General features: G+C 38.6%; 1 protein-coding gene across 7 annotated transcripts in view; it reads right to left on the minus strand.

The window, feature by feature from the left end:
• Window positions 1-23,902, minus strand: part of ARID1B (AT-rich interaction domain 1B) — a 324,330-nt gene that overhangs the window by 122,150 nt on the left and 178,278 nt on the right. For 5 of the 7 annotated variants that reach the window (XM_074537691.1, XM_074537692.1, XM_074537687.1 and 2 more), the window contains one exon: window positions 21,415-21,456. The exons of the other annotated variants lie outside the window; for them this stretch is intronic. In XM_074537691.1, the coding sequence (XP_074393792.1) occupies window positions 21,415-21,456 (42 nt within the window). The remainder of the gene's footprint in view (window positions 1-21,414; window positions 21,457-23,902) is intronic. 7 annotated transcript variants of the gene reach the window in all.

Raw genomic sequence — 23,902 nt, forward strand, 5'->3', positions numbered from 1 at the left:
ATCCCAGGCCTGAGGGTGCTCCTGGCATCTGCTTACCCTACAGGGCAGGAGGGCATCAGCTCAGCAGCCAGAAGCTGAGGGCATGAATCGTGCCCTGGGAAATCAGGATATGAATTGAATTCAAAAGAAGATTTTCCATAGTGTTAGGTCAGCACAGTTGAAATTTTCAAATGTATTACAAACATGGAAAGTCTTCTGAAATCTAACAGCCAAATTATCTTCTTTGAAATTCTAAGTGAGATGTACTAAATTTGTGCTGTTGTCATCACTGGTAGCAGACTTAGGTTGAGCATATTTTCTGGTTCAGCCCCAAAGAGAGAAGAGAAGAGAAGAGAAGAGAAGAGAAGAGAAGAGAAGAGAAGAGAAGAGAAGAGAAGAGAAGAGAAGAGAAGAGAAGAGAAGAGAAGAGAAGAGAAGAGAAGAGAAGAGAAGAGAGAAGAGAAGAGAAGAGAAGAGAAGAGAAGAGAAGAGAAGAGAAGAGAAGAGAAGAGAAGAGAAGAGAAGAGAAGAGAAGAGAAGAGAAGAGAGAAGAATATGCTAGTGAGGAAAAAGAATAGTTAGACATATAACCAGACCCTTAGCATAGTGCATTCCTGCTGTTTTGTTAGCTCTGTGCATAACTACAAATTTTACCCAGTATAGGGTTAAATAGCACATAATGACAAAAGCCCAAGATTTTCTGGAAGTAAAGTTTAGGCAAGCTACACACCTATTTTGGTCTAAAGGGAGGGGGTTACTTTTACTTCCTTGTACTAATTACTTGAGAGCTTACACATTGTTTCAGCCAGAATGCATCATAATTTTAAAATAGCATTTAATGTTTCATCTTCTTCCTAATAATTTTGCTCCCCAATTTTCTTTAAACCGCTTTCAAATTTCTACCCCAGCATAATTTCTTTTTCATTGGCAGATTTAATACCAGACACATTTAATCAGTGGTGATCTTCCCATCCTTGCTTTCCAAAATGAAACTTAACAAGATAAGGAGGATTTTCCTTATTTATTACATTTATTTATATACATTTATTATAAGTGTAACTTCTCATGATATAGTTTTGTGTACCAGCACTGTCTCATAGTGCAGCTATGGGAACAATTTGGTATTAAATCCCTTTCACAAAGCTGGGCAGGGAAGAATAACAGCTTGTGACTGGACAAAGAGAAACACCTCCCTTACCCCCATGTCTTCCAAAGGATCTATACTACTGATTTCCCACACACAAGCTGCTGCAGCCACAGCACAAGTGAGAAGGGCAAAGCAAGGCTTGAGACTGTTTCATAGTGGAAATACTGGTGGAGGATCTGTGTTTCTGTCCCCTGAACAGACCTGAGTGCTTACAAAGATGTGGTAACTATTCTGCTTTCTGTGCTGCTTCTTTCTTATGTGCCACCACAGGGCCAAAGCCTGCTTCTTCTGCTAAGAGCCACACAGCAAAAGAGCTACCACCTGTACCCTTCCACCACCTTTCATCTTAACTCGTTTCTCATTTGAACCTTTGCTTCAAAAGAAACAATGATACAGAGTAGTTATACAAATAAAATTTTCACTGTTTCAAAATTCCAGTGTTACTCTGCTTTATGGCCTTCCAAGCTGCTTACTTCATACAAGTAGATGGAGGACACTTTCTAAATTCCAGCTTATTACCTTTTATAATGTTAGGCACTGTGTCACTCTCAACAGATTCACTGAAAACAATGTGACTTGGGGCAAAGCCAATCGACAAGAAAAAAAAAATTGGCTTTAAATCATGCTTTCAACTGATAGAAAGACTTGAAAGAATTTTTAATTTTCCTTCTGCAATTGCTGATTTCACTCCTGTTCTGTACAAAACCCAGCAAAGTGAATGAAGGCCAGTCAGCCAGGTCATAACAGGTTACATCGAAGAAACCACCAAGTTAAATGCTGTTACAGGAACCTTTATAAAGCCCTACAGACTCTGCTTTTCTTTCTGCACTGCATTTACTGCTCATAAGAAGTGTTCAAGAGCTCCTGAGGTTTCTTCATTCCTGCAATCTAAAGGCATAGAGCATGTCCCAGAGCAAGACCCACAAACACTGTCCTTTCACATCGCCCTGTGCTAAGAAATGCATCTGCTCTGCTTTTCGTCTTCCTTTTTATCTTTCTTTTTTCCCTCAACATCAGCATCCACCTTTATGAAATTAACGACTTCTCTGTGAAGAGACAGGCTAAGACCAAATCCAATTTTGCAGAGGTACACAAGTCTCCTTAATTTCTCAATGGATACATCTGGTAAAGCCAAAAGCTGAAGGATTTGGCAGCCTGTAATACAAAGCCTGCCCAGGAACTGGTGACGTATTTTGAAGTGCAAACAGTCTTGTTAACAATTTGTTTCACCTCCAGGGGCAAAGGTTTCTACAGCCCTATTTCAAAATACCTTGCTGAGGCAGGTTAGAATTGTAGAATGTTTTGGGTTGGAAGGGACCTTAGAGTTCCAGCCCCCATGCCATGGACAGGGACACCTTCCACTAGACCAGGCTACTCAAAGCCCCATCCAACCTGGCTTTGAACATTCCAGAGATGCAGCATTCACAGCTTCTCTAGGCAACCTGTTCCAGTGCCTCAAAACCATCACAGTGAAAAATTTCTTCCTAGCATCAAATCCAAATTAAGTATTTTTCAGTTTGAAGCCATTTGCCCTTGTCCTGTAACTACAGTTCCTGATAAACCTTTAGAGTTGAACGATGAAGGTTAGAGCTCTTCCATCTGTCTACCCCTCTGCTTTGCTGCTATTACAGAAAAATCATAAGAGAATGTAAACTTGAACACAGATACTGAAACTCAAACCCAGTTCCATGGTTTAAGCTACAACTGTCTGGACTACTGCAAAATACCTACATGGTTATGAGGTTTGTAACTTCTGGTAAGCAGCTAGGAGTAGTTAACACCTTCTGCAGCATCATCTGTCAAAGAACCTCCTGATAGACACCTAATCTGAAGAATGCAGGGATTATTCTTAAAATCAGATAACTCAAATTCCACAACTTTCTGCTTTATAGGATTTATAATGGGACAGCTCTCAGCTGTTACAAGGAAACGAATAAAAAGCACAGTCATCATACCGAAACATCAAAACCTTGGCCTAAGTGTTGGATTTTGCCTGCCTGATGGTACACCAGACACATACTGGAATTCATATTTTTGAGAAAAGGACAATTCATCTAATAACAACATCCAAAATCATGTGCTAATAAATAATTTCTCAGGAAATATGAAAGACTTTGAAACAGCTTTTAAGAAAAGGTTCCAGAATTTCAGATGGAAGGAGGACTCCACCAACAACCTGGAACAAAATAAAAGCTTAAAAAAACCTTTTTAAATCTACATTACTTGGAACTGAAATTCAGGATCATTATTTCCCTTCATTAATAATCAAGATTCTGCAACCAACAAACAGATCAAGTTCTACCAAGGGTTCCTATAGATGTAGTATTTTAATGCCTGCAAGTGCATGCAAATTTCTACCCAGCAAGGGGGTTTCTGTGTTGATGTTTACAAAGAGCAGATGTGACATGCTGCAGCTGCCTTGCCCATTATGAGACACAATTTTCATAGTCCTGGACAAAGCCAGTCTGCAAAACTGTAAAGACAGAGAAACATAAACTATACAACAAGGTAGCCAGCAAAACAGCAGAGGAGGAGGGGGCAGGGGAAGCATGGGTTTAACACCAACCTCAGCTCTACAGTGATGATGGAGAATTGTGTAAATTACTCTTTGCTCCTCTGAACATTAGTCTGCTCACAGTGGACACTATCATGGTGTCTGAATGCAAAAGAACAGTCAAAAGAAAAAGCATGAAAGATAAATCCAAGAACTAATGGGAAGATGCATTCTCTGGAGTAATTCTCTGGTTAGTAGGGAACCATAAGCTACCACTCTTTAAACTGGCACCTAAGGACTGTTGAAACCATACAGATTTGCAAAGTTTAGTCACACAGGAACTCTCTCCTGCATGTAAACTCTTTATGTTCTCATTGAGGACAGTCCTAGAGAAACAGGCAGAAACAGAGTCTCTTCCTTCAAAATTGCATTGGTTTATGTTTCAAAAATTAGGCAGCAGTATCCCTTTATAACTGAACTTTCATCAACAGTTGCAGTACTATAATTTATTTGAAAGTCAGGTTCAGGTTTGTTTTGTGGATCTTGAAGGATGTTAAAATACTGACATTTTTATTAAAATACTTTTATTCCAATAGATCTCACAGTCCTAACACTTATTTATCTTTTTCAAGAATGCTCTAATACTGTAATAATTATGACCTATGTTCAATTGACTTGATGACTAATGAGCCTTCTGTAACCCAAGTAAAAATCCCATAAGCTTTGATAAATTGCACAGATGTAATGTCGTAGCAACACTCAGTCACTACTTTTCCAGAGTGAAACGGGAGTCTGAAGATAAAGCTGAGAGGATAATTGCCTTCCCTAGAATGTTGTTTTCCCATTTCCCTCTTTTTTTCCTGGGGAGTGGGAGCATAGTGAGGAAAAGATGCATTATGTCCCAGACACAAAATCCTTAAATCTGAAATTTAGGAACCTCTTTTAATGTAAAAGACTTCCTACACTACCTGGATTCTACCACTAACAGAAATGATGCCTTATTTTTTCCATGGATCTTTCAGCATAACCACACCTATGCCATGGGGATACAAGTGTCTCTAAAGGAACAGCATTTTCCATTCAAGAGAAAATACAGCTGAGTTCTTATTACAGAGTATAATACTCTGCATTTTAGTTACTGCTTGGAGGATTGTAAGAAAAACATACATGGTCTCAAAAATGGGATTAGAGCTCCCTTATCGCAAAAATTAAGTCAAAATATATGGGAAGCAATCAGCTCCATGCATAGCTGCTCTCATTCCCTTGCTCTGTGTGCATGAATGAAAGCAGGCGCATGTGCTTATTACATTTCTTAGTATATGTACAATATCAAGGAAATGATATAATCTATGGTTATCTAGGACTTTCAAATCCACATTATTAAATAACTTACATCATCCTAAAGACAGGTTAGTAAAATGTCATGGTTTTCTTCTACAAATAATGTTAAAGAAATGAGATAAATTAATAAAGTAACTGCATTCAGCAAATGGTTGCAAAAAGTGCTTTCTCTAAGTTAATTATTAAAACTGCTTATGACTCTCTCCCTGAAAAATATTCCAAAACCTGGATAATGTCCAAATAGTATTTTGGAGTTAGACATCTGCTCATCACATCATCTACCTTATAATTTCCTCACAGACTGGTTCCAGGTACTAAAAAGCCTTTTTAAGTCTGGAATGACAAGATCCAACTACAGAATGAAAATGCTAACATATATGCACTTTAAAACAACTTCTGTTTTAAAATATTGCTTCCTTTCTGATTTGAAAGCTCATATGTATGTAAGAATAGAAACCATTTGCAATCCCTTTACAAATAATTCCTCTTTCGTATCAATTTAACACAGAAACGTAAATATAAATTATTATAAAGCATTCTGATATCCAGAAATACTATACTGCAATTTGGAATAATTCAATGCACAACTAACTTTCAAAATTCACTTTAAAAAACTGTCTTTCCATTGTTACACAATGGCTTGAAAAAGGGAACGTTTCCCCTTTGCTCAGCTATGGCAGATGCCACCTCTGGGACGGAGGAGCCGAGCACCAGACGTTTGTGCAGCCCTTTTGAAACTGAAGACTGGCACCCGCAACTCTCCTCCTAAATTTATTATGCTCTTTCTTATAGCTCAGCAGTGACACATAAGCAACAAGCAGAGCTGAGAGCAATCTACAGTGACAATCTCAGGCTTATTTTATTTTCACCAAAGAGTTTACTATTACTGCTATCCATGCTGCTAGAGTATGCACAAAATGGACCCAAGGTATAGAAAATCTTTGATTTTATTACTTCCAATTGAGCACGTACAGCTCTACAGATACACAGTCAGAACTTCATATGGACATAAGCCCTTTGCAAGACGTTCTCAACAAGCACACAAAAATTCAGAGTGTATGCATTACGGAATCTCAAAATTGTCAGAAACAGAACCTAGCTTTTCCACTTACACCTCCTAGCACAAACTTTACTGTGCAGTAGGGAGCCATAACTTTGAAATAATAACAGATAACGTTGCATTTGAGCATTATTTCCTGTTATTTGGGGCCTCTTGTCTAATTTTTTTTTTTTAATACTAAAATGACAAGGGGGCAAAACCAATTACAGAAACAAGGCAACCTGCTCTTAAACTGATTAGCCTAGATGTCAAAATGGCTGTATTCACTTTTACTGAACATCTTTCTAGCAAAGCAAATCCACTCTCTTCTAGACCAAGTGTCACATACAAGTGTACATATGCAAATATGTACACTTCAATCTACCGATGGGTGTTTGATCAATTTACATAGTCGAGTGGCTCACTCAGACTCTCTGAGCTTTGAGGTTACATGTCCCAGAATGTACTGAGCTTGCTGGCATTTCAAAAATTAAATTTAGAAAAACGTATTACTTCACAGATCTTTCCCCTAAGTTACTAAAATATTTAAGTGTAAGATATTCTACATCTAGATAAGGGGATAAATCAAAGATCAAGACAATGAACTTCCAATCAACACCAGCCCTTTTCTGCACCTTTCATCTCTTTATCAAAACACAGAGAGATGAGCTTGAGGGAAGCAAGCCCTGGAGTGAGACATTCCAGGCTTGCTGAAGTATGCAAGGAGACCACAGTGCAATGGTTGCATGTATTTGAGTGTAGCAAAAACCATCTTTCACTTTTAAATTAGAACATGCTCAACTCTAATAACTTTGCAGAGCAAAATTGGAACTGCAAGACTAAAATAAGAAGAGACAATTCTACCAGAAAAGGATCTGGAAATTGATCCAGCCCTTACAGGCTTTATTTTTCCCCCCACACCTTAAAGATGTGCCAGTAGCAAAGTGAGAAGGCAAATTCTTCTCCTCTGCTGAAGCACAGCAATCATCTGGGCCTCACTGGAAGTTCATTTCAGATCTTGTACACCATGGCACCTAGCTCTGGGCAGACTTCAGGCTCCATTTTGGGAAGACCTCTGACTGAGGGCTTTTGAGATATTTATGGTTAAGCCGGAGCATCCAGCCCAGGGTGGCACTGCCCCCCTGGGTCTGTGGCAGCCCCCCCAGAGCACAGGGCGTGATGGGCCAGGCAGCTCCCCCAGGAGCGAGGCTCCTGCTGCAGTTCAGCTCAGCACCCCTTGCACAGGGGGGATGTAAAGGTAAGGCACCAATGACCTGGCCAGTACCATGAAGCAACAGGCATTCTCAGTAGGGCTGGTTTTTAGGCATGTGCACATTTGGGATTTGAAATGTATATTTCATCAGATTTAGCAGGATGCCAGAACATGGTAAAACAGGGTATGTATGGAATGCAATCTCTAAATTACACTGTCATAGTTTAGATATAATTACTTTAACTCACTGTAATATATTACAAACTCCTAATCTTAGTGAGCAATGCTCTTTGGCAAAATGTATATTCACAGTAAAGATCAACAAGAAGAAACTGTGGCAATAGATGCAGCAGGAAAAGAAGAATCAGGTGCTGCCATATAAGGTGTTGTTCTTAATTACTTTTAATTATTTCAGAAGATAATCCAGTATCAAAAAAGCCTTTATTACATATGTTTGAAATATTTCTATTCTAAACTGAAGATTTCATTCTGTCTAGTCTGAAGGAAATAAGTGGCAGGGAGCACAAATACCCAAAAAAACTTCTTTGGCTTCACTTACTGGGGGATTTAGTGATCAGGGATTAAAAATACGTAACCAGTCTTTATCCAGCTCCCTACAATTTAAGGCAAAATAAACAGGATTTAACTCTCAAATGTGGAAAGGACATAGTTCTCTTTTGACCTTTTAACACTGGTTTTCCTTGTTTTGGAGGAATTGGAGGCGAGCAGAAAATTCTGAGAAACTTTTTGCAGACATTACAGGAAGATTTAGTGGCCAGGTATGATATGAACCAACTTAAGAAAAAACTACAAGATCAGCAATTATCTCTTTTGAAGCCATGCAAAAATCCTGCCAAAAAAAGAGGAAAAAACCAACGTAACTAAACATAGATGCATAAAAAATAAAATTTTACATGTATATTTAAATACACAGCTTTGTCTATATATATTTTATATTTCCGCATGCATGTAATAAAAAACAGTTTTGAGTATTTTAATAGAAGCAAGTGCAAATTGATTTAAATTAATCTCTGAACGTAGTGGAGAGCCAGCAGAGTAATTAACTATGTTATTTATTAATTACTATAACCATACCAACTGTCCTTTCTCTTCATCTCTCCAATAAAAACAACTCACTGCTAATCCACTACAGCTGCAGAAACTTCTATGAAATGTTAGTTAAGGTAATAAAATAGCTCCAGTTTTAGGTATAGAGGATCCATTACTGCCCTTGAATCATTTATGTCAGATTATAATCTTCAGTGAAGAATTTGATGTTATTTTAACAATCCAATACCTCACTGGCACATGCTAGCACACAAAACCATTTTTTAAAAATCACACAGCAATACAATCTAAATAGGAAATCGATCACTGAACAAGCTAAATCTGCATGAAGGAGAAAGACTGGAAATGTGGGACAGAGGTGGGAGGGTAGAATGCAGTGAGCAGTATCAGAAAAATGAACATAAAAATAGGAAAGGAGGAAGGATCATAGAAGTGCACCTTAGTTGAAAAGATTTTTCCAATATCTGCTGGCACTTTATTTTTATCTCCCACTAGCTCCCTCTATTGCAGTCAATAACCTGAATGGGCATAAAATAGATTTTTCTCATGGTTTGGATCAACAGGATATAAACCACAACTGAAACACATTTCCACGTGCTAAAGTCAGCAATAATTATTGTAATCCAATTGCCTATCTATAGCATACTTTGACAATTGAGGTGATAGGCATGAGGAATACAGAGCAAGAAGGAAGGTAGGAACACGTTGGTTCAGATTACTGCTTTCCAAATCTACTTTTGTTTTGCTGGTGTATTGTTAAATCCTTTTTGTGCTTCATAGGAAGCTACACATTTTGAAGACAGTTAGTCATAACAACTACTTTATTTTGTTTTTGGTTTAAAACGCCTGTGATTTGCACACCCTGACACCTGCTGATTTCATGCCCTGCCTTTTCCCATCAAAGCCTCTTCTTGGCTCTCCACACGAGGAAATCTCATTTATCAAAATTCTGTTAGCGTAAGGGGAAGGGCTATGCTGAGCTGAGCCGTACCTTCATTAAACATGCAGAACATAAACTGCTGACACTAAGCACAGGCAACTTGCAGCATGGCAGAGGAGGGGGGAAGAAAAAAAGGGAAAAAAAAGAGTAATGAGACTGAAGGAATGATGTGATGGTGAAACAGGAATAAAAGTCACAATTTTGCAAAGCATTTAAATCATACTGGAGTCAGTGAGATTTAATCGCAGACCTGAAGTTAAGCATGTGCTTAACTTTGCCAAACAGAAATAGATCACTAAATTATGGATGGAACAATCTATTTCTGTTCCCAGGAACACGGACACTTTGTTCCCCAGACCAGTCCCTCAGGGAATGAAAAAGGTGAGGGGGAGAAAATGATAACAAAATGGAGAAAACAATCCCTTCTTCAACTAAAAATACTGGTCTAGATAAAGGAACTGTATGCTATATTTAACAAAACAGGATTTAAAAGGTTGGTATCTATCATTTAGGTTCCAGGAGACAGAAAAGAGCAAGTGCCATTATGGTCATTAATTTCAACACGGTACCAAAGGCCAGGGCTCTGAATAAAAGAAAAATTTGTAAATTTGGAAGAAGCAAGCATGAGAACAGAATTGCATTAAAAATCAGAATTAGGGCTGAGGGCGAACAAAGTGGCTTTTTGAATTTTCACTTCACTTACTGTTCTTCATATTTTTCCTCCCTTTAATTCTCAAAGATAGCTGTGTAATGCTGCCTACAATAGAAACTTGAATTTAATAGGCACGAAGCAGAAGGTGTGTAGCATTTTCCTCTGATCACAAGGAACAAGCACTTAGCTGTAAGAGATCCACAATGAGTCACTGCAGGGAGGAATCAAATGCATCACAGGTACATGCAAGCCTTTTTTATTATTATTCTACCAACTGAAAATGCATTATAACATACAGCCCTAGGAAAAAAAAAATCAATTTCAAACCACCTAGTCCTATAAAAATATATAATTTACCAATCATATATGCCTGCATTTACACAGTTCAAGGAGAGCTAAGGCAGAGGCAAGGCAGGAGGATGGGGCAGGAGATAGGCGGAGAGGGATGTCAATATTTCTTCTGTAAGCTTTTTTTGGTATTTATAAGTAAGATAATAATTCCAAGTTCAAATTGTCTCAGTACCAAAATGAATAACTTACCATCAAGTTTCTAACAGCAGCTAACAGTTATTTTAGTATTTCAGATATTATCTGAAAAATAATATCATATTAACAATTTCTGATACTTTCACACCTCTTGAAACACTTCTTCAAAATTAATCTAGGAGTAAAGTACCATATAATTAATGGCTGGATTTTGCCACCGTTTTCCATTCTGAATATCATCATATTCCAAAGAGAAAGAATTTGGCTCTGATCAACTAACTCTTAGCATAGTATTAACTTTTTTTCTCTCTTCCAGGGTTCTGTGTATATGCAGCTTTAACAGGAGAGCAGAAAGCAGACACACTTGTGGAAATGAGGCATGTACCTCGACTATTCCTCAAAAGTGATTTCTGTAGTTTTTTTTTTAAATAAATGTATACATTTAACATAAACCAATAGCTGCTTTTATGTTGAAAAATTGTTGTTTTTCTTGACGTCACCTATGAAATAGAACAGGACAGTCCAATTGTTCTATCATTTCTTTCAATTTGTAAACAATATAGTATTATCATCAGCTTTTTCAGCTTTTATTCTGGTCAACAAGGCGCTGCAGCCTGCCATATAAAGCTGCACACCACATGGCACCATTCAACAGTATATCTAGGTCAGCTTGCATTTTTAATGTGCTCCATTAGCTTTCCCTTGCTCACTGTATCAAGTTTGAACTTCTCCTTCTCACTTTTCAAACCTCTCTACAACTAAGCCAGACAACACACCAGATCCTAAGAGTATTGTGATCACCTTCAACATTTGCTCCACCAAAGACTGCAGTTCTAATCCTATTTCCTTAATTCCATGCTGTTTCCAAACCCAGCATCCCCCAATTTCTCCTTCAGGATCCTTTTCCACAGTACTGCTGGTAAAACAAACAAACAAACAAACAAACAAACAAACAAAAAAAAAACAAAAAAAACCCAAAAAAAAAAAAAAAAAAAAAAAAAAAAAAAAAAACAAAAAAAAAAAACAAAAAAAACAAGGGAAAAAAAAGAGGTTACCTATATAAAAAACCTCAATGCTTTACCCAATGTAATTCCTTCCCTCAGTAGCACATGGGGAATCTTAACAATTTTCACCTTGGCAGCATTCTGCACACACCATGGCTAAAGAAACCTACAAGTTAATAAGCATATAAACAGCCTACATACCTACATTACTGTAAAGCTTTTGCAGAATCATATATGCTATAATGGTATTTAGTTACTTCAATGCAACAAAAACCAGTTCCACATGATTCACTTCATTACATTCCTTCATAAACAGCAGTTAACTCATTTCTTAAAATACATTTATTAATTTTTAAATTAGCTTGTATTCTAACTGCTCTTCCCACAGATGATTTTAAGGTGCACATCCCTCCATTGGGGCACAGCCCTTGCCCAGGGAATGAAGTGGTAAAACCACCCTAGATATAGATTACATGTACAAGGCAATCAGGCCATCAGCTCTGACACAAGGAATAGCACCGTGAGGAAGTTTCACAGGAGAGTCAGGGAGATTCAAGCAGATCTTGATAAGTGGGGGGTGGAACTGGATGATGGAATGAAAACAGACAGCCACGTTAAATTGAATGGTACAAATAATGCTTATTTTGCTTCAGATTAAAATGGTAAGGCAAGTTTTAGTAAAGAGACTGTAAATTCATCTGCTGTCTATTTCATGTAGTAGCAAGAATTTAATAGTGAAATCATAAAACATACAGAATGATTGTTACACTGGAAATCTGTCACAATAGTTCACATGTGTATAGTATAAAACAATGTAAAGCATCACAACAATATGAAAATCATGCCAAAATGATCTGCAATCTTGATCCTCGTATATAAAAAATATGAAAACACTGTATAATTAGCTGTTCACCAAGAAAATCAAAGGAATGACCTAGAAAAACAAGATTTCCCAATGTCATCCTAATCTAATAAAATTATCTGTCAATATCCCAATTCACTAGAAAACTCCTTCTCACAAGAAGAAATTCTTATAAAGCAACTCAAATAATTGAATCTTCAAAGTTAGAAAATTATGTCTTCTGTAAAAGAAATATATGTTCAGTAAAAAGCCCCAGATTCTGCATTATTGTCATTGTTTTTTCCTCTTGGAATCTGCAACACATCAACAGCACTTTTCCCAGCAAAGCACAGCTCTGAACAATGATGCACACCTGTCCTTGTCTCAGGGAAAAAAACAGGGGAAATGAAAACCCAAATCACATCTGTCTACCCAATAACTTTCTCATGCTCCTCTCTGCAACTCCCATTCCTCAAACCTAGCATTAGTTTTAACTAGCCAATTCTGAAATCAGGGGAAGCAGCCACGTAGCAGAAATCTGAATCTTTTTCTGTATCTGTATTTCATGCTGCTAAAAAGTATGCTATAAAAAAAAGGGCAAACACATTAACAGTAGCTTTATAAAAAAATGAATACTTGTGGGTTTTTTGTTGTCTCAAGTCCCAATCTGAATGGGAGCATGCTTTCTGTAGCAAGGTGGTGTTGGTTGCTGGAGGGCACAGTTCTGGTCCCACCAGTTGTACAATCAGGTAGAATTTACAGAAGAAAAAGAAATCTGGTCTAACTTGCTCACCCCATCAAGGAGAAACAGCAAACTATTTGCAAATATTCTGAACTGCTCTCTTCCCACCCCTAAACAAAGAGACCACCTGCCTCAACATTTATTTAAAATGTGCAGGTATTTACAAGCAAACTTTGTGCTCTGATTGTTAGATGACTTGGTAAATCTGATACTCCCTCCAAGTTCAAACCAGCAGTGTAAATCAAAGGGGCCACCCGGAACTGTAAAGGACCCGCCTGATCCGGCAAGCATCAGCCCCGTTTACATGTCAACAGGAGGCAGCTGAGCGAGGGAGGATGCTGAGCAGCACACCAGCCAGACAGCTCAGGCACACCAGTCTCGGGCTGCCTGAGTGCACCCACCAGTTAAAATTTAATGAGTAACAGAAGGAAGACTGAGAAAATAAATTCTTTTTCTCTGGTAGAAACTTAAGTTGCTGTGGTGTAGTGACTGTTGTTAAATGGTGGGTTCAAACCTTGGAGGAGATGCATATTCCTACCATGAAAACAGTACCAAATTTTGCATTCTTCTGACATTTTTATGAAGTATGGAAAGGGAAAAACCATACTACAGACTGACTCTTCATAAAAGCAGCAAGGGGAAAATATGGATTGCTGCTGGTGCTACCACAAAAGCTGGATGGTTCAATGTTGCAGCAGTTCATTTTAATACAGTGGCAATCTAAATGGGCATAGGACCACTCAAAGAGGGATACTCACCAATCAGAAAAGAAAACTTAGTTGCCAAGCCTTTCCTGTGAGGCTCATGAAGCCCTGGAACAAATTGCCCAGACTGTGGGTACCCCATTCCTGGAAGTGTTCAAGGCCACCTTGGATGGAGCTCTGAGCAACCTCATGAAATTGTGTGGAAAGGTGCTCCTGTCCATGACAGAAGTGTTGAAACTAGATGATCTTTAAAGTTCATAGATGATGTTTAAAGTTCCTTGCAACCCAAACCACTCCATGATTCCTACTTACAGACATCACTTGAGCAAATACCTAACAGTTGCTTTGAATTGCATACACATCTTCTGAAACCTCCACACTGGTACTCTCAGAAAGGCAATGGGAGCTTTAAATTCATATCAAAATCCAAAATGTGGCCACATCCACACCTTGATAACCTAAACCATGCAGAACTGGAGAGGAAGGCTGTTCATCACATTTATGTACGTCCAAAATAAAGATGATGTAGGAAGAAAGACAGCAGTTTACATTTTCTTAGCACTAATCCCAGCTGGTTGCAGGGCACGGGGCCAACTACAGGCCAACGATGTTCAAGAGTGCTGAGGAAGGCACGTTTACCATCTGTGCTCACTCCAGCTTGCCACAGAGTGCTTGGGAGCTTTGTAAAATAAATGTTACCACATACCCATGTAAACTGCCTAAGACTAACCCTGAGGCCATCAGTATTTATTCTGCAAGCACCATGAGATGCTTCATGTTGAAAAGGAACATTAAACATGTATTTATGGCTAGCCTGGATCACTGGCAGAAAAAAGGAGATATCCAAGAAAGCCTGAGATGCTGTAGACACACAGGGACATGCCACAGGAGACAGGCCCTCCCAAATGCCTCGCCTTGCCTTGTCTTTTCAGAGACTATAGTAGTGTGGGCATGGGGCACAAGGAGGAGAGAACCAACTCTTATTATGTCATTTATCCAGCTGATCTGGACTTTCTGACAAGTGGGGTTTCTCAGCTAACACAGCTTTTTTCCTCCTATTCTGTGTATCATTTTGTCCTTTCTTCTTCATGCAGCATTGTTATGGAATTGTCCAGACCCACCTCCAGAGCACGAGGAGGCATCACAATCTCCAGGAAGCCTTCACTTTTTTCCATCCTCCCAGAGAGCTTTAAAGTCTTCTCCATATGGGAAGTGGGACAAAGTTCCACAAGTGGGTGTTGTTTGGAATCAACCTCCATACTCAAGGTGGTTAGATACACTCCTCTACTGCCTGCAACTCTCAGGACAAAGCTGGACCACAATTAGGACTGTATGATGGATGGAAAGGAACTTACGGCCATAACTCTCTCGGTGTACCTCTTAATTAGTATAAAACTAATTGGGGAAAAAACCCCACAAACCACAGAGGTATTTATTGAGACTAAACTTACTAGACATTAAGAACTATTGGTTAAGGAGATGAAATTTGTAAAACATTATCATAATCTCTTGGTTTAATGGTTTTTTGGACTGTCACAAATAGCATAGCAGTTTCTTTTTGAACAGGCTGTTCAGAAAGAAACCTGTTCATGTTGCTGCTACTTAGTTATAAGTACTTTAAAACACTGATACATCTGTAAGAGGTCCCTAAAATATAAAAAGAACACCTTGTTCCCTAATATAATGCCATTCTCTACTCTTGGAAAACACCCAGCATGGAGGGCACTTCAGCAACCCCAAAACTCAACTTCAACAATGAGTCAAAGAAAAGAGGTTGGAAAATCCTTTTAGTCATCTGAACACCTCAGGTGAAACAAGTCCACAAAGAAATGAAAAACCGAACTGGGTAGACATGCAATCCTAACTCTCCTATAAGTAGCAAAACAGAATTTACTGGAGGTTAATATGAGTATCTATTTTTTCTAAGCTAAAACAAACCCAAAAACTTATTTACAACTCCCAGGTTCCTAGCTAAGTCAACAGTGCAAAGACTGATGTAAATGAGGACTCATTTCTCTATATTTTCCCATATACTAAGCACACACAGACAATCCAAGTGTCAACACATCAAGACAGAGATAATTCTGACCCTTGAAAACATTCTCTTCTGAAAAGGATTAATTGGCTTTAAAACAATTTAATTTGGCTTTGAAGATGCAACTGTTATTAGCAACCACCAGATGGCAGGAGCAAAGGCTGCTTACAGTCTTCAACAAAAGAAAGCTGTCTTAAATAAGGCGAGCATTAGAAGAGAACAATTTTTTATGTCTACTTTTTCTTCTCTTTCAATTGTTTATTTTCTTTTTCTTTCCAGGAAGTATTATTTTACTGCAATCAAACTAATACATTTAAAAAAAAAAAAAAAGGAAAACATTTCTTGAGAACGTCTCTCAATTTTATCTCATGCCATCTCCATCTCATAGCTCAAGGGTTCTGTTACAGATATTGCAAGAACAACAGTTTCTTTCTAGGTTTGCACAGTCATAACTCACAGTCAGCCACCAAATGTATTCCCTTTGATGTCCTATGCTTCAAACCAGGAAGCTGACACACAGCTACACCGTGTAGCTCAATTTACCCTCGGGATTTGAACTTCTGCTATCTGGGATATGAAAATAAGTAGACTACAGAAGATGCACCATGATGTGCTGATTGTTGCAATAATGCTGTATCTACAAGGTGGAGGAAAGCAAAACCCCTCCCATAAAAGCATGAACCTCCCCACTCTGCCCTACACTCCCCCACCGAAAGACACCTTGACAAACTGGAGTAAAAGCAGTATGCTTGGGAGGAAAAATATTTTAGTCCTGAGCATATTTGATTCTTAAAACATGTATCTTGTATCAGAGAAAGAACACTTTAAAATTGCAATCCAGCAGCACATACTTTAAAAGACTTAGGAATAGACTCTCTAAACAACTTCCAGAGTTACTAAATTATGGAGACAAGGTCATCACTTTATGTTGTGTCATAAAACAAAAAATACGGCTAGTTCCACGAACAATGCTGGAAGCTCCACCATACAGACACATCCACATCAGAAATACCACCCTTGCTGTATTTCTTTGATAGAGATGTCTCTCCATTATGCTGATTTCTCGATCAAAGAGAAAGCTTTACTCCTGTATTTGTCTTCCGCAAGGAAACATAAAATCACTCCTACAGTGAACACATCCATCGGGAATGAGATTCTTTTTCCTCAACCCCAGCAGCACACAGTCCCAGAAAAGAACAGGTGAAGCTCTCTCCTACTTCAAACCAGTGTGAGATGTAGTTGTGTGGTTAATTCTGCCTCTGTACATAAGCAAACATGCCACTTGCAAAATATGAAAGGCTTTCTTCCCTGCCCCACTTTTAAATGACACCTGCAAATCACTAATCCAGTTGCCATTTATTTCCATATGTCAAATTACAATCTTAACTTGTGCAAAGCAACATAATAGTAATGATTAAGCCAATTACATCACAACACAGCTTAAAACGACACACAAAGGAAGGATTAAAGCTCGCTACCAAATAAGAGAGTCCTGTTCTTGGTGGAGCTCCCCCACTGTGGGAACAGAAGTGTCTCTTTTCCTGTTGCACAAACTTGTGAGCCTTCTGACATGTAGCTGCTGGACTGCCATTAACAAACGCATTTGTATTAATGCAGCACAAAGCTGGGATCACTGCACCTCGGCATTAGCTGCGGAGGGCGGGCTCTGTGGCCAGCGCTGCCAACATGGCCGATGGCACCGCACAGCTCCACACACAGGCTGGCACACGTGCACCAGGTGATCTCACCAGGCTTAACTGAGCGAAGCCTCCCTAACCTACGTTATTTGGGTCAGGCGGATGCTGACAGCAAAAGCTTTAGGGAAAGGGAGGGAGAGCAAACCGAGCGCAGATATTTAAAAAGTCAGGCATCCTGCTCTCGAGATAGGGCCAGACACCCTTTGCAGCGTGTATGAAGCGTGTGCTGCTGCATTTGACACCATAACTCCAACTGATGCCCTACAACAACAAAATGTGAGTTAAATCTTTACATAATAACCAACCTTTCACACTAAGATTTTCAATTCTACCTCAGGGATAAAAAGGTTCTAATGGAAATTGAGCATCTGAATCTCTTAGGAGGATTTAAAAAACTCCCACACTCCTATTTTTATTTGTTCATTACCTTAGTCTTTAAATGAGCATTATTCAAAATGGTTAAACATTTTACCTTTTACTTCTGCCCTGGGCATCTTTTTTTTTCTCTTTCTTTTTCACATCTTTGTATTCCTCCTATTTTCTCTGCCATCTGCAAACACTGGTCCCATCTGCTAAAATTTAACTTCCTACTCAGCTAAAATAAACACAAAATAAATTGGTACTGTTAGTATTTTAAAAATCATCATTAGGCTTTAGTAAGATTAATGGAACTCAAACAGTTTCCAACTTGGAAATACATTCCTGTGTGTTGACTGCAGACTTGGGCAGATATCACTCCATCTATAGAGTAAGAGTGAGCTCTTACTCTACCTTAGTTTCTTGGCAACTATGGTTTTGAAAGAACTTATTATATATGTAAGTTTATTCTCATCAGAATTTGAACAAACCACTGTTAAGCCTGTCCCACATCACCTATCAGCTGCTCATGATTTGCTACGTGGTCATTCCCCCTACATGTCTCCATGCATAACCACACATATATCACAACCCTTCTAAATATTGAAAAAAAGACGCAGTCAAAAGCTGGGAGGTTTTTTTCTTTAAAAACAAACATGCATTCAAGTACACACACAAATAAATGCATAAACTGAACTGAACACCACGCGTACCATCTTCGAAAAAGCTGTTACAGCACACCAACAGCTTCCTCCTCCTGTAAAATTAGTTGCATAGAAAGCTGAATGGGTTTACTTCCTTCTAGTCAACCAAAAGAAAGCTTTGGACAGCAATGCAATCAAATCTGTACTTATTTTACATATTTATAATTATCAAACAACAACTTTTTTTTAAAACTGATTGAAAATGTGCTTAGATTTTTATGCCCTTTTAAACAGTACTGGTCTCACATATGCACAAAATGAAAACAAGAAGTTTATAATAAATGTAATTTTTACTCTAATAAATGCATTATGTCCTACATTTGTTTGGGGAAGACTGTTTACTTATTAATAAGTTGAGGAGGAGGAAACATTTTTAAGGACTGCTATTAATGGTTTGCAATTTGCACCTGCTCCATGGTTAAGGAGTAAAGACAGGATTTGGTACTTCAAGGTGCCTTTTCCCTGGGTATTTTGAAAGTTTGACACAGTTTCTTTTGTTTTCATTTTATTTTCTAAAATAAGAATTATTTTGTCTAAATCAATATGCATAACTTGTATCAAAAGCATCCTGTAGCTGATTTCTACAAACACTTACGAGGATGATGATCATCATCCAAGACTCAGCCATTCAAGGGGCCAGATCTACATCAGCCAGGTCTTCACTTTGCCAATCATAACTACAGTGAAGCTGAACAATATTCTGATGTCTCATTCAGAACCTTTTCCTGAGAAACAGTCCCATTTGCTGCCAGTATGCATATTTACCATGAGACTGAGATCATGGAGATTTTAAGAATAACAAATGACATTGTACATTCTTTTAGTAGTCTACAAATATCGTTTTTAAAAAGACACTATTCTTGTATGTATCTACAGGCAACACAGCCTGTCAACAGCTTAGAACTAAGTGGCATCTAAGGATAGGTGGAATGGATGCAGTCAAAAGAAGAGTCATCCCCTGCAGCAAACTGTGCTTCTGCTCCTGCATACAGAGGGGCCCTACAATGTTGCAAGCTGAGACATATTCTACACCCAAATCCAAAAAAGACAGCTCCCCTCAACAGTCTACAATAGCCCTGGAGGAAAATGCAGGCTAAAAGCAGGTACCAAGGAAATCACTGCATGGTGCAAATTTTTAACCTGAAAACCTTCTCAACTATTAGGTAGCCAACTGTGTTATCATATCAACTTACTTCCTAATTTATAAAATTAACTATTTTTCATTTAAAAAATTTTGCTTATACAAATTCCCTACTGGCACACAAACTCATCTGTTAATGTAACAGAGACACTGGCACTTATTTGTCATTGAGACAGACAGTAAGGAAAGAATGTCAAGGGAGAGAAGGGAAGAAAATGCTTTTGCAGCATCTCTAAATAAACAGCAAAAATAAATTCTGGGATTAACAAGTTTTGGATGATACATTTAGTTTTCTTTTTGATTGATAAAAAGTACATGACATTCCTAGGAATAGTTAGTTCACTATAAAACATAAAGCTACTATTAGAAGAGAGTTTAAAAGATCTTGATGGTTCTGAAGACCAATCTTAGGAAAAAAGATGCTGTGTAGTCTGGACACTGATGGTCAGAGCTAGCAACAAACTGAATTCAGCTCTGCAAAACAGAAGCTTAGCAACAGAAAGCTCTTAAAAGTTTTTGTAATAAAAAGGAGTTTCAAAGGATGTCCATCAGGATGACAAGACATAAAAACACCTTGTAAATCTAGCCATGAAAAAAACTCAAAAGCCTCCTCCACAGTGCTTTTTTTTAGCTCTGAGAGTGACTGGCAAAAATAATCATCAGTAATATTTCTTTTTACCCACCTAGTCTGAAGGATTATGGAGATGAGCTCACAAGAGCTGACCCTCCAGGTTTATTAAATATTCAATGAATATTCTGTATGCTTGCTGGGTATTAAATAAAAATCAGAAAATACTGCAGACTACCATATATTATATACTTCAAATAATACCAAAGTAGCTCTGTTTGTTTTCTAATAATTTATTGAAATCACTTTATCACATATCAACATAAAAATGTACAATATAGACACAATGTAAATTTTGGCATCATGAATATTTATGCACTTTTAATGCTTTTTTTTCCCTGCTAGTTAATTTTGCTTATTGTATTCCAAATAAACCTGGAGAACTTATTCAATATTTTCTTGCTTTTCCTTTTTACCTTAATAGTAACAGCACTGCTATTTTCCCACCTGCAGTAGCATCACAGCATATGGGCTTTCAGCAGCAGGAAACTCTTCACTCTCATGATTTAGCCTACTGTTCCTACAACCTCCATTTTTCCTTCCCCATCCACTCTTCCTGGCTAAATGGTTATAGCCTACACACAATCTGCCCTGATTAAAATCATCTGCTATTAGTGCTCAGTTAAAACAGTGGTCATCACCACAATGCTCACTGGCCAAAGAAACTTGAGCACCAGGTAGGACACAGCCCATCCATGCAGCTGGGCAGGTCTGAAGTCATCTCTCCAACACACACTGCCCGCCACACGCTGATCTACAATTGAACACAGGGTGATGCAGCTGTTCAATGCACTACTTCCTACTCAAAATGCTCTGTGAAAAAGGGCCTGAACAAAGTGGCTTACTCAGCAGACTGCCAAGCAGACAACAAGAACAATTTCTGAGTTGCAAATCTATGGAACAAGAATAAATTCAGCGTTTGGGCAAGTCCAATCTTAAAAACTACTGCTAAGCTGATCTTACACGGGTCCACGAGGGTTTCTGCAAGTAAAACTTGCTCACAGGTTTTATACCAAGAAACGGATTTAGACAGCTTGTGTGCCATTCTCAGATTATCACACACAAGGCAAAGTTTCTGAATTGATGGATGTAAGTCACAGGACCCTCAATTCTCAGGTTGAAAATTGTCATTTTCTGTGGCATCACATCCAACAATTCATATTGCTGGGACCTATATAACAAAACTGCACCAAACTACACACCTTGTGTCCAAATGTAGCATCCTCGGAGGCCAAGACTTCAACCTGAAATTATAAGGAGAAAGATAATTTCAAATTTAGCCACCACCAAGAACCTCTCTCTCCTGAGCACAGCACCACATTTCAGGCAAAGAACTGATCTGTAAATGAAGGTGTCAGTCTGGATCAACCCTAGGAAACCTGCACATGACAAGATGTGCAAAACTAACAGTTGACAATAGAAATCCTCGAGTGAAGAAACTTAGAGAACATCCCTCACGACACAAACAAGGTTTCTCCACCTGAATGACATAAAGAATACCTGCCAGTGTCCCAGAATTTACTGTACTACAGCTGGAACATTTTTCTCCATACAGAATTTTGACTACACCAAAAAGCTGCCTGAGCACAACCAGAATGATCTGCCATAGTAAGTCCCTGCAAAAAAAAAAAAAAAAGCTGGAAACCCCTGACCTCTTTCCCTCCTGTTACCCTCTCAGCAGGCTGGGTACTTCTGCACCAGCACAAGTGGAACTGCAACAAGGAGAGCCAAGGTCCTGGTTGCGTGCTCCTGTCCTGTCTTGCAAGAGACAACTGTTTGAAAACTAGAATTTGGGGAACACAGGCTCCCCAGGCAAAGGCTGAGACCAACTGGCTGAGAGATACAGGGAGTGTTTGAAAGTCTGACAAAAACAAGCTGTCAGGTCATTGAGTGGTGCTCCAGATGAAAGCCCTTGCTTTGGCCATACACTGGTTGCCACACTGGTGGCAAAGCCCTTGCTGGTTGCCACACACTGTCCAGCTCTAGAGCTGATACACGTTCCACTGCAACAACAGGAACAGCCCTAGGAAAGCAGGCACACTGATTTTTCATTAGACTCCTTAAAAATGCTTCACACTTTGGCACCTTTCACCTGAGAATCTCGGTCTTTTATGAATTCTAATTAATTAAGCTTCCCAATACACCAGTGAAGTCAGAAATGTCATCATCCCAATATAGAGAGAGTGAGGCAGAAAGAGATTGAATAATTTTTTAGTAGTTATGTGCCAAGCCAGGGACACACTCATGGAAAGAATCCCAGATCTCTCCTCTCAGGCTCACAGTTTAACAACTAGGAAATTCTCTGTTTCTCTGATTTACATCGTATTTAGAATGCCTACTCTTGCATTATAATTTATACAACTAGTATAACTAATGCATCTAATCTCCAGTTTAACTTAAGAAGAGTGAAGGATTTAAAGCAAATCAAAAGGGAAAAAATGAATGTGAAGTTTCACCCTGAAGCATGTTATAATGCCAGAGTTATAAACCCCTGAACAAGAGGGTTTATAATGGAAAGGCTGATAAACTAACAATGATGGGAGCACTTAAATATATTTATGTCATAATCTAGCAACATATGGTATTTCTTCATCTTTAAATTAAAAAAGGGAAGAGAAAAAAAAAAAGTGGGAGGGAGATAAAGCATTCACAGGAACTAGGAATAAATGAAGAAAATGAACCTAGAGTTACCCAATTGTGACCTGTCCAGCTAATTAGGAATGACAGTAAGAGGCTACAAAATAGCATCTCATTCAATAGGAGGTAGGGAAAAAATCCAAGTAAATAAAATCAATCTAAAATGATATGATACATATTAGCTCCTTATATTAAGCTTCTAATCCTTTAGGCACTTTATAAATATTAAACAATCAGTCCTGGTGAGACTGATAAATATCCATAATATATTTTACAGATGAAGAAACAGAGGGTTAAGTGACTTGCCCAGGGCCAGAAAGAATAATCAGCCATTGGATTGGAAATAACTGTATGACTGCTTGTCACAATACACTGCCCTGCTCAGACGCTCAGGTGGCTTCTGAAAAAAGTCATTCCACTATCAGAAGCATCTTGCTTAGGGGTTAGGGTTAGAGTTAATGTGGTACACATCTGAAGTGTCAATGCTCATTTTCACTAGGCTTACTGTTTTGGTACAGAATCTGGTACATTTGGGGTCTATCACCACTAGATATACACCAAAAACTTTTTCAAACTTACTTAGTTCTCTCCATCCAGTATTATGTAGTCGTATATCCCAGATGCTATCTCCAGTCCCATTAATTGTAGAATCATAAAGGTTGGAAAAGACCTCCAATATCATCAAGTCCAACCTTTTATGGAACACAAGTGCTACATCCAGTTGTTTCTTGAAGATTTCCAGGAATAGTGATTCCACCAGCTCCCTGAGCAGCCCATTCCAATACCTGACTACCCTTTCAGTGAAGAAATTTTTCATGATGTCCCATTTGAACTTCCTCTGTATCCTTCTGTCCTGTCACTTGCTGCCTGGGAGAAGAGACTGACCCCCACCTGGGTACAACCTCAGTTGTTGTACCTTTCAGGTAGCTGCAGAGAGTGGATGCTCATTACTGCGCTACACTTCTATTGTGGAGATCCATTAGAGAAAAAATGGAGCCTTCTTTGTGCCACAGGGTCCTTCTCTGACTTCCTCCTTGAATCCATCAGAGATGC

This window comes from Zonotrichia albicollis, chromosome 3, assembly GCF_047830755.1.
Source record: "Zonotrichia albicollis isolate bZonAlb1 chromosome 3, bZonAlb1.hap1, whole genome shotgun sequence".
Taxonomy (NCBI): domain Eukaryota; kingdom Metazoa; phylum Chordata; class Aves; order Passeriformes; family Passerellidae; genus Zonotrichia; species Zonotrichia albicollis.